The following is a 15,143-nucleotide window of genomic DNA, read 5'->3' as shown; positions in this document are numbered from 1 at the left end:
ATTAACCTGTTATTGCTAAAAACAGTGCTTTACTGTTAACACAAAAGAAAACCTGTTAAATTACTTAACACTCATAGGCCGTTTTTTAACTGAATTATAATGCATTCTTAAAAAACATCACTTTACTGCTGATCAACTGTCTAAAGTATCATCAGTAACAGTTTCATGCAGTATTTTTTTAATTCTGGGACCTGATCTGCTCATGTGAGGCTTGTACATTGTACATGATTGTAAAATCAGTGAATTAGCTTTATTGTTCTTCACTCACATGTTGTTCTGGTTTGCATTCTGTGCTTGTAGACGGCTATAGACAGACATTTTGGGAAAAGTGTCAACAAATCTATTATAGCCTTTTTCCTAACAAGTGCCTTTAATTGTATTTAGTGTGACTATTCCTATGTCTGTAACCTGCTAAGTATATTCATTTAGGAAAAAAAATAATGTTTATTAAAATGTATGTAAAAAATACAACCTAAATAGTGAATTAAAACAAATCAGTAAGATAATATAAAAGAAAGGTGGAAAAACAGCTATATAATGTATCTTTAAACAGTAAATTAACTGTAAAATAATGTGAAATTAATAAAAAACAACCAGTTCAAACTGTATTTTTCATTAACAGTACAAAGCTGTGAATTTCAGCGACAGTATAATAATGTTAATTTTACAGTAACATAAAGGCAGCCCTGCTGTCAGTTCTTTACTGTTATTTTACTGGGAAATTCTTAACAGTGTGGATAAATTAGCTCCAAACTAGCCAATAGGGTGTTTTTAAATGTGTGTGTATCTGAGTCTGTATTGTTTAAAAGTTAAGAGTTGATTTTAAGGTTAAAGGGACTCTATGGAAGAATCAGAAATGCTGGTTAACTCAGTTAACTTGTGGCCGTTAAGTCAACGACAGTCAGCGCCCTGTTGCTCGCACTACGTAGACGCGAGCGAGTATCGGTCAAAACAGTGAGGTGACGCACACAAGAGTGTGACTGACACATATATTTATATACATTAGCATAAAACAAGCATATTTGTCCACTCCCATGCTGATAATCTCCCTTTGAGGTATGTTTAACTATGGACGTCAGCTCTAGTCTCTCTGTGTAAAAGATGTTGCACGATTTTGTGTTAGAGAGCAGCAATGTATGTGTATGTGCCTTTTGTTTGTGTGTCTCCACTGATTATCTGTTTGCATACTTGGTTAGGCACTTAATCAAAAGTGAAACATCCCAGGCACGTTCGTCAACAAACAGGTAAGCAGAAAGAGGGAATAAAGAACGGCAGAAGGGGAAGCTTTTATTAGCTGGGCCTGCAGAGGAAGTTGCTTCTAAGAGCCTGTGACATTGGCGCTTCACTATAGCACACACACACATGCATAAACAGGCACGCACTGCAGTGCCACAACCTTCAGGTCTCATCAGAGGCCAACATGTCCTCCACCAAAAATGGACTGTGATGAAAGACAAAGAGAAAAGTGGTTTGTATAAAATGGGCAAAGGACAGGAAAGCAGCCAGAGAAAGCTGTGGAAGATGCCATTCACTCTCGCTGATATCCCACCACAGGAATGGACACGTAGTCCAAATACAACTGACTTCACTGCAGCACAGCGTATGCCGTCACAGCCATATTCTCCAGTCACTACAGTACAAAGCCTTGAAGCTGCACTTGGAATTATTGTTTATCACAATGTGTGTCTGCTAGTACATTAGGACAGTACATAACACCTAAGTTTCGCACACTCACGCACACACAGACCAACACAGGAACAAAAATCAGTAATGAAACCCATGGAAACTGGTTTAAAATGTCTATAGCAAATATACCAAAGCAATACCAACACGGGAGCATGACGTGTAATCATTACTGTTGCCATTTACCATCAGCACTCTGTCTCCCACAAATATCGAATTCTACATTCAAGAAAGCACTGTGAAAACAGGACATGCCTATGGGAGTTGACTCTGAATCCATGAAACTGTGTTAAATGGAGCCAGAAACAGCTGGTAGAGTAAAAGCGGAGTGGCAGAATAAACACTCACAGCCCTTCACACAAACACACACCGACACGAGCCACCTTGTTCGACCTCCTCCGAATTGGGTCCCTGGCGAGGATTACGGGCAGTGCTTGAGAAAAAGATGAGCCTCTTCGCTTTCTCAACAGTCAATTTTTAACCTCTACGGTGAGCCGGCTACTCTAAATCCCTCAACACTGTGAGGGGAAAGACGGGTGGAGAAAAAAGGCTTCACCTTTTCACGTCCGAGCACCAAGGTCGTTCTGGTACAATCAGGAAATCACAGGGAAAGTGAATGAGTGGGAAGAACAGGGAGAAAAAAAAGGCAAAAATCGTTTCACGGGAGGAGCCATGGGATTAAGAGCAAAATCTGAAAAAGTTAACCGAAGGCAATCAGCTCTCCCTTAAAAAAAGGGGTCGTTATAAAGGGTCCCGCATTGGATGAGGCAGGAATGAAAGGATCGATATACAAGTGTAATGTGCTGTCGAGGCAGATCCACTGTTCGGTTGGTGATGTGCGGAGAATGTCATTGTGGAAACATATACACGAAGCATTATAGTTGTGATTAGAGCTGCATACTCAGTGCAGGCCTTGATCCCTCACTCAGCCTCAGGGGACAACGCTCTGCCATCAGTAACACATGGAGCACTGTTGATGAGCAAGGGCAGTTGGAGGAGACATCGCAGTTGGAGGAGGCTGGGATTTGACAAGCTGTCTTGGCCAACCCTAGTGGGCCATCAGCTGTGTGTGTGTGTGTGTGTGAGAGAGAGAAAGAGTGTGAAGAATGACAGCAGCCTGCTGTGTTCCCCGGTGGGCTGTGGACTGTGGCCTTGAAGGCAGCACAGTCCTGAGGGTGACATATTTTAATCCTGTTTCCTCTGGCTTTGTCACACCATGGGACTCCTCCAGCATTCGCTCCATTTCTCAGCTCATTTCCATCCCAATCTCTTGTGTTTTAAATAATGCGGTCGAAAGAGGGAGACAGAAGAAGAAGATCGCAAAGATTTAACCAAAAAAAAAAACAAAAAACCTGGCTACAGTGAGCTCGTTGTCAAGTTTGCGCAGGAGTGACCTTGACCAAATTGCAGGGAGGTGGCTCAGTTGTTTCTCAGCACTTTCTCCTCACAGCAAGAGGGTCTCAGGTTTGAAGCTGTAGCTCGTCTCTGTGGAGTTTGCATACAGATTACTTTGGACACTTTTGTTCTACTGTACCTGCTAATTTTGTAGATGAATGTGAAAATGATGTCACAGTGACACGACGCATCCCCACCAAGTTTTTTTTTCAACACTGCTGTTTTCGGTCTGTACGCCTGGTTACACCTCATCTACACGGATTACATTTCAGACAGGTTTTTCGGTGGCTAAAAGCAGAAAACACTCCCTATGCCCAAAAGCTTCAGGCTCACTGTGTGCCACTAAACCACAATATCAACTGACCTAATGGGTTGTACTTGATCTTGAGGCCCTGTCTTGAAGAGGTTCACTGTGTCACAATCTAGGTTTACTACCTTCATTCAGGACAGGTAGCATTCCAGCATAGCAAATTGTCCACACTGCGCATAGTTGGAGGAACAGGAATTAATTTGGGCCCAGCCGCTCCACTTTACCCCATTGCACCAACCAAACATGAAACTAGTATTACCACCTCACGGTTGTATGCCTCCGCCAACCAGTGAAGTTGCTGTTTACATCCACGTCTGTCCAAAATGTCATCACCTCGTCATTTTATCCTGTTAGACCCTTGTGTGAAATTGTCATAATTAGCATGTGAATTCTTGAGTTATTGCCAAAAACGTGTTTTGTGAGGTCAGTGACCTTTGACCTTTGACCACCTGAGATAACGCATTCACAAGAATGGGAGGGACGGACAATGTGTGCCACATATTTCCACTTCCTGCTGTAAAATGAAACACATTAAAGTGCCTTACTGTTGACTTAAGGCTGTAATTACAAGTATGTATAATGAGGTCTGCCCAACACTGAGTTGGTTCTGATTTGACTACACTTAACATGCTCATGGTAACAAAGGAAAAGGTCACCAGATGCCCTCTGGAGCTTTTCCAAAGCATCTCCTGCTCTGCAGCAAGTTAGATATTCTTCTTATGTAACTATGGTGATGTGTCCTTAAAAGTGAGCCACCCTCAAGAGACCTAAAACCACCCAAAGATAACAGCATAGTTAGTTTACTATGCTATCGCAGCACTCTTGCAAGGCATGCTGCATGTCTTCTACTCATTAATTTCCTGTATCCCAGGGTATTCTTCCTGGTGATGACATTTTTAGTTGTTTAAGAGTAAATGCTCAACTCGCACGGGTATTAGTAACAACGGCATTAAAGGTCTCATATTGTTAAAAGCGCGATTTTCATGTCTTTTTTTTAATTATAAAGCAGGTTTAAATGCTGTATAAATACTGTGAAAGCATCGAAACGCTCAATCCACGAAGAAATACACACAGCCTGCATTTAGAAACTGTGCCTTTAAACAAGCCATCGGGATTTCTGTAAATTTGTGATGTCACAAATATAGACCATTTCACAGGTTTAAAAGTAAACATTCTAAATGTGTCCCAGTTTATTTCCAGTTGCAGTGTATGTGAATGACAGCAGGTGACAGGAAGTAAACATGGACCCAAGCTGTTGCCTAGCAACACAATTACGTTGCAATCCCGCTGAAATGTGCTAAAATGGAGCGTTTAACACAGAGAGTAAATTCAGGTATATTCAGGCAGACAGTATGATGGAAATAAAGTTGTTTTTTTACTTTACAGCATGTTAACATGCTCTAATAGAAATACATGTAGTATGAACCTGAAAATGAACAATATGTGGGACCTTTAAATAACGGCTGGGACACACTGTGAACGTGAGCAGCATGTGTGCGTGCCTATTTATTTTTTGCATGCAATTCACAGCAAAGATATGATCTTTTGACCATATATTGACATCGTACCAGCAACATTTCTACAGTTGCATCGTCTATATCTGTAGAATGTCACAGGCATGAAAAAAGTTCATATTTATTTTTTAACTCCGGCTTTTAATTGTGGATTATTACTATTATTTACAAATGATCACATGCTTCTTAACCTTTTTTTGTCTAAAATAAATATAAATGACATTTCTAATGAAATGAAATGGCCATTATGAAAGGCAATCTCTATGTAGAAAGAAACGTCTGGCAGTAGCAGCGCAGCAGCAGAAACGCTGACGTCACGTGCTGCTCAAGCAGCCTGTTTGGCCCGGCTTTAGTCAGCAATACAGACAAATATTTAATTGAAAATATCTAATTGGATGAACATGTGTGATTATTAAACTGTTAAACAATCCTTGTCTTGTTGTTAAAACTAAATAATTACATAATAATAATAATAATAATACTGCTTTACTTGCAAAGGAATTCTCTCTGTATGATATCAGAAGAAAGTATTGTCACATGTTGGCATCAGTGCAAGACAGGGAACTGGCACACCAGCCCACCTCCCACTATATGGCAAATAAAGCATGAAATCTGGTGTTAAGTGTGGCTTGCTGATTACTAGCTCTCCATTTCCCATTTTAAAGGTATTTATAGGTAGTGAATGGGGAAATAATAGCTTAGTGTGATCTTATCAAATCAAATTTGGAGAGAAAGGGGGATTGCATTTCACTGAGAATAGACTGCTTTGTGTGGATTGCTACGAAGGGTCCTTTAAGTGTGTGTGTGTGTGTGTGTGTGTGTGAGTGTGTAAAAGGAGGAATCAAATAATTTAAGAGAACTTACCTGGGAACTGGTAGCCATAGCTTGGGGCAAAACCGGTGTAGCCTCTGCTGTATGTAGCTATAATGTTAGGATAACCTGGAGAGAAGGCGAGATATGAATGTTTATAAAAGTTAATTTGAATTTAAACATTATAATAAAATAATGTACACATTTCTCTGGCCACATATTGCAGCGTTTTGCAGCTAGAATGCAACCATTTGGCTTTTGATCTGAATGAAAAGGGGGACTGTGGCCCAAAATGTGAAGGGTGAGGCAGACTTGGGAAATGGGGAACCTAAAGGGTGGGGTGTTCTTGAAACAAACTAGTTTTTATCAAGTGTTGCCCCACCCTGTTGAGGGGCAACATGTCATATCACTTTCAGTCTTTCATGGAGTTGCACTCAGTTGTTCATATGACAAGTGATGGAAGAAGCTGTGTGAAGAATGAAAAAGAGAACCTGAGAGAGAAGTTAAAACCCTGCCAATACTCTCACCTCCACACACCTGGCCAATCATGGCGTGAAGTGGGTGCGATTGTTGGATTGACTGAAAGTTACAGAGCGGTGGATGCAGCCCCGCTGACATCGGAGAGGTGTGAATGGAGGGGGTTTCAGGCCCTGGTCAGACCTGGTATTAACATGTGTTGTTGGGTGATCCAATCACAAGTGGATAGCCCTATAGGAACTGTAACCCTATCGTCCTGTTTGTCAACTTGCAGCCCCAAAATAATAATGGAAATATCTGGGTCAAACTTTGTAATCCGTCTGAAGTAGAGCAATTGTACCTCTATGGCATGAGTATGAACCTCTGATCATCCCACTTCCTTTTATCACATCTCAGACTTTTATTTTTCTCTCCGGCGCAGACATGAGCGCTGTTTGAAGCTGCAGACACAGTCTTTTCCATTAATCGACTGTTGAGTTTCTTGGAGAAAATTCCCCCCAGTTTCCCCATTATTTGTATAGAATTTATTGGGTTCCTGTCTTTAGTCATCATTTCTTCTGATGCCGATACCTCGTCTTCCTTTTTGATGAGATCTATTTGAATCCATGCATATTGCCATAAGTAGACACAGGTGTTCACATTACATGTATTTTTTATTTTTATTGTATTTATTGTCCAGATCTAGTGAGATAGAAACAATACTGAAATAGCCATTATATATATATCTTGTCTTGTTAATTTAATAAGTTCCTCAAAAGAGTATAGGGGTCCTGGTGAGGTTCTGAAAAAGGCCATATGAATTTTCCATGGATTTTTTTACATATTCAACCCATGGTATTTGCTATAGTACTATGTGCAAAAGGGTTGGATAAGGTAAAATATAAACTTGAGAGTGAGGTAATTAATCATTGTCCTCTCAGCCTTGACTCCACTGAACTGTGTAGAACCTGCCTGGGTCAGAAGTCACTAGAGCAAATAAATATAATCACACACTCTAATTTTCATTGGCTTGGGCCAATTAACATTTACATAATAACTCTAATAATTGTTTAATAACTCTAATAATTGTTTAAGTGAATAAATCATTGAAAATTATTCACACATATTTCATCCATGCATTTAGTTTTTGAGTCAACAAATTATCAGCTATGTAATTTTGCCCATGGTTCTGTTCTCAAGGCAATGTCTAAGACCCAGTCTTTGATAAAACTTATAATACTTTTCATTGCTTCATCTAAAAGGTTTGCACACATCTTTCCAGCTTTTCCACTGTGCATGTTGCGCTTATAAGAATATACCAAACAAACAGGTGCATTTCAATGTCAAAGAAATATTAGCAGTCTGTAGTGCTACTTCCATGAAAATGAAGCCCAAGATGTTTCCATGGTTGAAGAAAGGCATTAAGTTGTGTCAGATAAATATCTGCCCACACACACACACACACACACACACACACACACACACACATACTAAAGCAGTGTACTTACTCAGCATGCCCATGCCCAGCATGAAGGCATCCATCGTGTATGGTAGGCCCCTTGCCCGACCTCGTGTCCCTGGGGGAAACATCACTTCCTTAGGCTGGGCCTTTTTGCATTCTACCTGTGGAGCATGGACAACAAAGCCATAGCCAGGACATAAACATAGCCACCACTTAGGCAATAACAGATTATATAATTTGATATTTTTCAACCTGGACCCTATTTTCCCATTTTTTTGTGTCTAAGTGACTAATCGGAACAACACTTTTTTGAAATTGATATTGAGGGAGAACGCTGCAGCCGCTAAACGGGCTGTCATGTTATCATTTGGGGCAACCTTGCACCCATCACTTTATGTCCACTAATTGTGCTCGTGTTTGCCGCTGACAGGCTCAGATTGTTATTATAAGTGTCTGAAAACATTATGGAAAGGACCCTACAGAGAAACGTGTTTCTTACCTTTCGCTTCCTGTTTGTTGTTTTGTCATGTGACTCTTTGCCGGATGAAAATGGTGGAAAACGTGAGTGAGAGTGATGAGAGAGGAGTGCCACCGGACACCGGTGTTGTCAGAGTTTGTTGTGTTGGACTACAAAAAGCGTAGCTTAGTGTTGTCTAAAAGATTTTCAATGTCATGGCTGAATATTTAGCAGATTTTGACAATGTGGAGGCGACTCGACATTTTACAACCAGGCTTCTCCGAGCGAGACACACAATAGCAAAATTCACCAGATCAAGCAAAGGGCAAGAAAAAGGACACTTATAATAACAATCTGAGCCTGTCAGTGGCAAAAACAAGCACTTTTAGTGGTAAAGTGACGGTACCAGGTTGCCCCAAATGATTACATTACAGCCATTTTCACGGCTGGCGGCTGCAGCTCTCTCCCACAATACTGGATCAATTTCAAAAAGTGTTGTCCCCATTTGTCACTTAGACATAAAAGCATGGGAAAAATAGGTTGAACTGGTTGAAAAATACCCAAGTTATTCTTTAATGCCTGCGAGGGCTGGGATCCCAGGCTGTATTTATTCTTCTTCTAGAGGGAGCTCTATGTTTCTCTATTACCCCCTCCTCTTACCTGCCCTCCCCTGCTGGTGTTAACAATGCATGCAATTCCCCTGTAGCCCAATTTAAAGCAGGCCAGTCGATGAGCAGTGTGGTAGGAGGAGGATAAGGGCTGCGGGGTCTCTATGGGGAGATATCGACTAAAATAAAGAAATCACGCTCAGCACTGTTGAGCTCCCCAAACAATAAAAGCATGTGATGTGCTATCATGTGAAAATCAATAGCTATAGCAGGTGCAGGACTTTGTCCTCCTGTCTACAACTCGGGGTTGTTTGGATGATATCAGTTACGTGCTGACAACCGTAAAGACCAGGGGGAAACAAGCTCACATGGCTCAAGCAGCATGGGATCATTTGAGATGTGTGAGATGATGTTTTGTAGGGTATAACCATAGACTTTCAACTAACACAAATTACTAAATGATAAACAACAGAAATAAGAAGTATGAGGTTACCCACAATCTGCCTGGCAAGAATATTTACATATTCTTATCCAAAACTTCCCTTAGTTCTGTTTAGAGACTTGTTCGTATCAGTTTTACAAGTCAAATTCTCAAAACTCTCTTGACTGCACAAACTTGTAAATTGCTTGTTTCAACCTGTTCATGAGAAGGTACACCTTCATGAGGTGTGATCAAAATCAATGCCCTTAAAGTGCTATAATGCTACCTATTCCGACTTTTGTCGTCTGATCATGCCTGGACGCATTACCTGTCAAGTCTGTACACTCTGAGATCAGTTCTCTCTCGCTTTCCGATCAGCCGGACCACATGCCGAGGTGGCCTGGCTTGCATAATTCAGTTCGGATCTCAGTGAGGTGTGGACAGCATGTGGGCACAATCCTGAAAACCGAGACTAGAGCACAGCTGAGACCTGCTGTCTGAGTCGACTGCTGATGGAAACCAAACATTTTCTGATTTGGCTGCTTCAAAATAAAAGCTTTAAAGCTGACGTAGGCGAGATTGGAGCAAATATGATTAAAAAAAGTTTTTTTTTTTTTCTACAGTAGCACATGAAACAGGTAACCTGAAAAAAATCATGTGCCTCTGTGTCCTCCGGTGTCCTCCGGTGCTCCTAATGGCATCTGCAACATTTCACGGACCGGAGGAAAACAACCAATCAGAGCCGAGCTGGAGCCCTGCCGTCTCTGAGCAGCTGTCAATCACTCACCAACTCCGACCAAACGGTCAAACTAGACAGCGCTGATCGAATATGAATCAATATTCTATTACTGTAATGCCTATTTCTCTCCTCAAATGTTTTCAGAATCATCTTGTAGTGTACTGTTTAGCTGTAAAATGAGACAGTTTGTGACCATGTTGAGATCTCTTGGGGAATACCAAGCACCGCTCACATGTCCGGAGCACAGCCAACAGGAACGCTCTCTCTCTGAAATGACCTGTGATTTTTTAAAGCCTGAAAACAGAGCCATGAGGAGGTGCAGAAGTCTAGTTATCTCTCAAAACACTTGAATTACAATATGCTGAGAGGTTATTATGGAATCTTTGCCCAATGATGATTCAAAAATTGTTGCCTGCTGAAGCTTTAAATAACAAAGTAACGGGGATCAATTGGATGAATTTTGCAAAAGGAAGATATTTGCCATACTGTGACATAATGGTATCATGTAATATGCAATCGCTATTTTTCCTCTTTCACTAGCCATAGAACCAGCAACACAATGTTCTGGGCTGAAACATTGAAAGCTTAAAAAACAAACACTTGATAATACTTTGAGCATTTAAGCTCAAGGTTTGGAGCCGATACACTGACCATATACTCTAACCTGGGACCTTCTGTTGGGCCCACCGTGTTCACTGTGACCTTGTTTTATCTGATACAATGACAAACCTTCCGTCATGGCCTTCCAGCCATTCTAGTCTAATTTGCAGAGCGTCCTGGCGTGGAACTTGGACATGGGGGGCAGAGGTAGGGCCAGGTTGTTCTGCCCTTTTGAGTGCTTCGGGATCATACACACAATTTCATGGTTAGTGATCAGTTGCACAGAACAGACAACTGACCTTGCCTCATCCCTCAGTATCTCACTGGTGTGTGTGTGTGTGTGTGTGTGTGTGTGTGTGTGTGTGTGTGTGTGTGTGTGCACCAGTTTCCACCCTGGCCGGTCCAGTATCAGTTTCCACCATCACTTTAACTGCTTCATGGAGGAAAATCAAATATGAATCCAGATCTGTGTCAGACATTCTGAAATATAACGGGAGCCCACTCACCATTTTATTATTGATTTCATGAAAATGAATCTCGCAGACTTTCTCCACCACATCCTCGATTTCAAATGTAACAAAGCCAAAACCTGCAGAGGAGACAGATGGGTAGAGAGAATGAATGGCGAGAGGAGAGAAAGAGGAGGCAAGAAATAGAAAAGAGGGGGGGAGGAGGGGACACTCGGTCATAATTCCACAAAAGCATGATCCTCTACAGCTATAAGAACACCTCATTTCTATCGATTAAGAGGTGGAAATGGAGCCTTTCATCTCACACAGAGCTTCCTCTGATTCCTCTGGCTCACCAAGCTATATAGTCCCGGTGCAACAAAAGCCCTCGATCAAAAAGATACACATCTCACATCTGGAGTGCAATATTTTGGTCAAAAGCGAATGAAAAACAGAATGAAACAGCCATAGAGACCAATAAAGGTCTTACACTGGTGTATATAATGTGCTTGCTTTATTGGTATTTCAGTAGAGAAGCTAACCGGTTGAACTAATGGCGGGTTATTTTCAGCATTATTACTCAGAGTTTTAAATAGGTAAATGGGAATGTCAGTAATACAGGGTAATGTAATGATTTGCATTGCATTTGTATATCACACAGAGAAACAACAGAAATACCAACACGTTCTCTTCCCAACTCGTCACATACCATTGCTTTGTCAAAACCACTAGAGTTACCCTTGGCGTCACTTTAGGATTAGGGAACAAAACCACTATAGTTAGGTTTAAGAAAGAAATACGTGGTTGGGCTTTAAACTACTACGTTTCTTTACTTTTGTTCTTGTCAGCACCAGATTGACTTTAGAGAGTAACTTAAAGGGTAACTTTGGTATTTTTCAAACCGGACTCATGTTTTTGTGTCTAACTGACTAATGGGGACAACAATTTCTGAAATTGGTTCAGTATTGAGGGAGAGCGCTGCAGACGGCAGCTGCTCACGCGGGCTGCAATGTGATCCTAGCTGTCATTTACGTCCACTAAATTTGCCATGATAGGTGTCCGACATTATGGAAAGAGTCTCGCTCAAAGAGAAGTCTTGTTCTGAAACCTTGTGAGGTGATAGTGGAATACATCCATATAGGGGAAATGTGTGTGCCAGCCGGGCAGTTTGTTATATTGGAGTACAGAAAGCGTAGCTTAGTGTTATCTAAAAGATTTTCAACGTCATGGCTGAATATTTAGATGATTTCGACAATGCGGATGAGGTCTTTGAATTCGATGGCCACTGGTGTTTATTTGAGCCACAGTATACGGATATTCAGACTTCACAACAATACTTCTCCTTGAGCGGGACTTGGACACAATAACAAACAAACCGGAACAAGCAGAAGGTAAATAAAAACATTTTTTAAAATTGTATGTTACCATGTTATTGCTCCCACACAGCTTCACTCTTTCCGTTTTTACCTTTCACAATAAAAGCCCTGGACATATACGCTGCATCACTGCTTACCAGAGGGAACTACCAGAGGGCATTTTGCTAAGAGGCAACTCAACAAAATAGCTTACACTGGCTTTGTCCACGACTTCTGAAAATTTCTACAAAAAAGAGATATATTACCCATACGTCAAACATCTTGGGAGATTTGAGTTTCTTCTTTTAATTTTTCGACAGATTAGACTGTTAATTTGCATATAGAGCGGGGAAGTGATATCCGATCACACCGATCAGTCACTGGAGACGCATGTGGGGATGCCAGGTGTAAACAGGGTCGTATTGTTCACACTGTTGATTGTTGTTACAGTGTTTGGCAAATTTCCTTTGTATCTGCTATAACACATTTACTGTAACCACTGTGAGCTGTGGGAATTCATAAGAATATTTGACTTTTCATTGTTTTATCTTAATTGAGAAATATGTGCTCAGGTGGACATAATGTAGCACTTGTTTTCACTTGTTCCAGTGGATGAACCAGGACCTTGGTCCAGGTTTCTGAAGCAAACAAAAGAGAAAAAGGAAAATAGAACTAATCTAATCCCCCCCTTGGCCTGCCACCTCCCTCCCCTTCTCCTCCTCTTTTCCACCTTATCAGTACCCAAGCCAACACTGACATCCAACAAATCAGCTGTCAGGGGCAATTTCTCAGTGAGCCCAGCAGCCAGCGCACAAAAGCCACTATGGGTGGCATCACGACAGAGGGGGGATGACGGAGAATGAGAAAATAAGAGCGCAAGAGATGATAGACTGAGGTAATCTGAGAGAGCAAGAGAGGCAATTGTAGAAATTCATGTTCACCGTAATAAACGTGCGTAGTATGAAAAACACGATAACTTGAATAAAATTAGTTCACATACACGTAGTAAGTCACCACGTTCTGAGATGGTTATTGTACTATGTACTATGTTAGTTGGGAATATAAGGCATGATCCCCCACTGACTTCCCACCCATCAATACTGACAGTTGTGCTGGCTGGAAGGCTTGGCCACTAGGTGGCAGGTGTTTTTTTTATAGAAGTTTCAGCAGACAGGATGGCACAGATGATCGAGACATCACGTTTCTGCCTTGTTAGCATTATGACCCGTACAGACCTCTGCTAGCAAACAAACTTTACCTGCCTCGGAGCTTTCAAACAAATCTTTATTGACAACTGCCAACAGCCAGAATGCCCTCAGCAGCCCACGGGACAGCTTTTTTTCTTCTTATTATTTTACACGTACAGTTTGAGCACTCAGGTTGTGGCTGACGATCGGACCGTACAATGTGAGCCCATAAATTGTGAGCTTTGGCTTTACATCGCAAACGATCTACTCGTACAGTAGATGTAGGAAGTACACAACAACATTTCTAAAATCATCCAGCTTTAGTGTCTGGAAATATATTTCTAACGCATGTTTGCCGCGAATACAATATTCACTACAAGTTTTCCATTTTTAATACAGCACCACCATATCGGCCTTTGAGGAAATATCCGTTTTCTATCAACATTACACAAAGAACTTGACCATCAGAGATTGTCCACCTGCAGGAAAACATGCCTGCACTGTGAAGAATGCAAACATTGTCAAGAACACAGAGCTGTTTTGTTTCCTCAAGATACAAATATTGTGTAATGTGTGAGAAATGCACACACAGAACATTCACAAACTAATACAAAATCTAAAAGTCTTTCGTCACCTTGGGAGGATTCATGGAAGAACTGGCCAGATGCAACACTTGTGAGTCAATAAATAGATTGGCATGCATCAATGGAAGCTTGTCCCCTTATTTACACATCCTCTTAATAAAAAACAAGAAAAAGGAGGAGAGAGGAAGAGGAGAAGGAGGAGGAGGCGGGAGGAAAGAAAGTTAAGCTCTTTAGAAGCAAGATTCCTTGTAAAGTAAATGAGAGTGGACAGAGGAATCGATTGAGGCAGCAAGCCATCTCACTACATTGTAATGAGCAGAGTGAAATACGTTCAGCAGACTGATGCGCTGGGAGAGAAACACACACGGTGAAGGATGAAGAGAAGGAGAGAAAAAAAGCATGTTGTCACGGAGCGGCTCAGAAAAGAAGCAGTGATTTATAAGAGTCGATGTCTGCTGTATATCTGCATTACTGGAAAGAACTCAAGGCAGACTCTCTATATATGTATATTAACAGTTTATAAAACAGTACGGAAGTAGATAGAAGTATATTTATACATTCCTGTTTGCATCTCTGCATAGCAAACTAGATGTTTTCTTCACATCATCATTTTCCATTGGAAATTAACACATTCACCATATCACTACTGCTTCTACAACATATTCTTTTGCTGCTTCTACTACTACTAATACTACTACTTTTAAATCCTCCTCCTCATCATCATTCTAATATTCTTCTTTTTTTTATTAAGTGCGAAGAGACATAACAGGTGAGGCAAGACATTAGTGGTGGTAATGGGGCCATAGAGAGAAAGAGGGGGGGAAATGATAATAATAAATGAGTAAATGAATAAAAATAAAAAAGGGGGGGGATGAGCGGGATGGGAGAGAGAGAGGGAGTTAAGAAGAGATTTATTTCTTTCTATTAATTTAATTTTTTTCCCTCCTGTGAAGGGCATGGGCATACCTTTCAACCCCCTTCCCCCTCCTTTTCCATTTATATAAGGTACTACTGTAGGATTAGTTCAGCACGGAGAGAGAGTTGAAAAAGTAATGGGGGGTTGATAATTGAATGAGTGCAGATTCGAGGGTGATTATAGTGATGCCGGTAAAC

At 41.1% G+C, this 15,143-nt stretch overlaps 1 protein-coding gene across 3 annotated transcripts in view; it reads right to left on the bottom strand.

Annotated features, from left to right (window-relative positions):
- LOC119492108 (RNA-binding protein Musashi homolog 2-like) overlaps nucleotides 1-15,143 on the bottom strand; it is a 71,715-nt gene that overhangs the window by 6,440 nt on the left and 50,132 nt on the right. For all 3 annotated transcript variants that reach the window (XM_037776481.1, XM_037776482.1, XM_037776484.1), the window contains exons 8-10: nucleotides 10,962-11,044; nucleotides 7,677-7,791; nucleotides 5,767-5,841 (exon numbers count right to left, since the gene is read on the bottom strand). In XM_037776481.1, coding sequence (XP_037632409.1) covers nucleotides 5,767-5,841; nucleotides 7,677-7,791; nucleotides 10,962-11,044 — 273 coding nt within the window. The remainder of the gene's footprint in view (nucleotides 1-5,766; nucleotides 5,842-7,676; nucleotides 7,792-10,961; nucleotides 11,045-15,143) is intronic.

This window comes from Sebastes umbrosus, chromosome 7 (genome assembly GCF_015220745.1).
Source record: "Sebastes umbrosus isolate fSebUmb1 chromosome 7, fSebUmb1.pri, whole genome shotgun sequence".
NCBI classification, from domain to species: domain Eukaryota; kingdom Metazoa; phylum Chordata; class Actinopteri; order Perciformes; family Sebastidae; genus Sebastes; species Sebastes umbrosus.
This window is presented reverse-complemented; position numbering and strand designations above follow the sequence as displayed.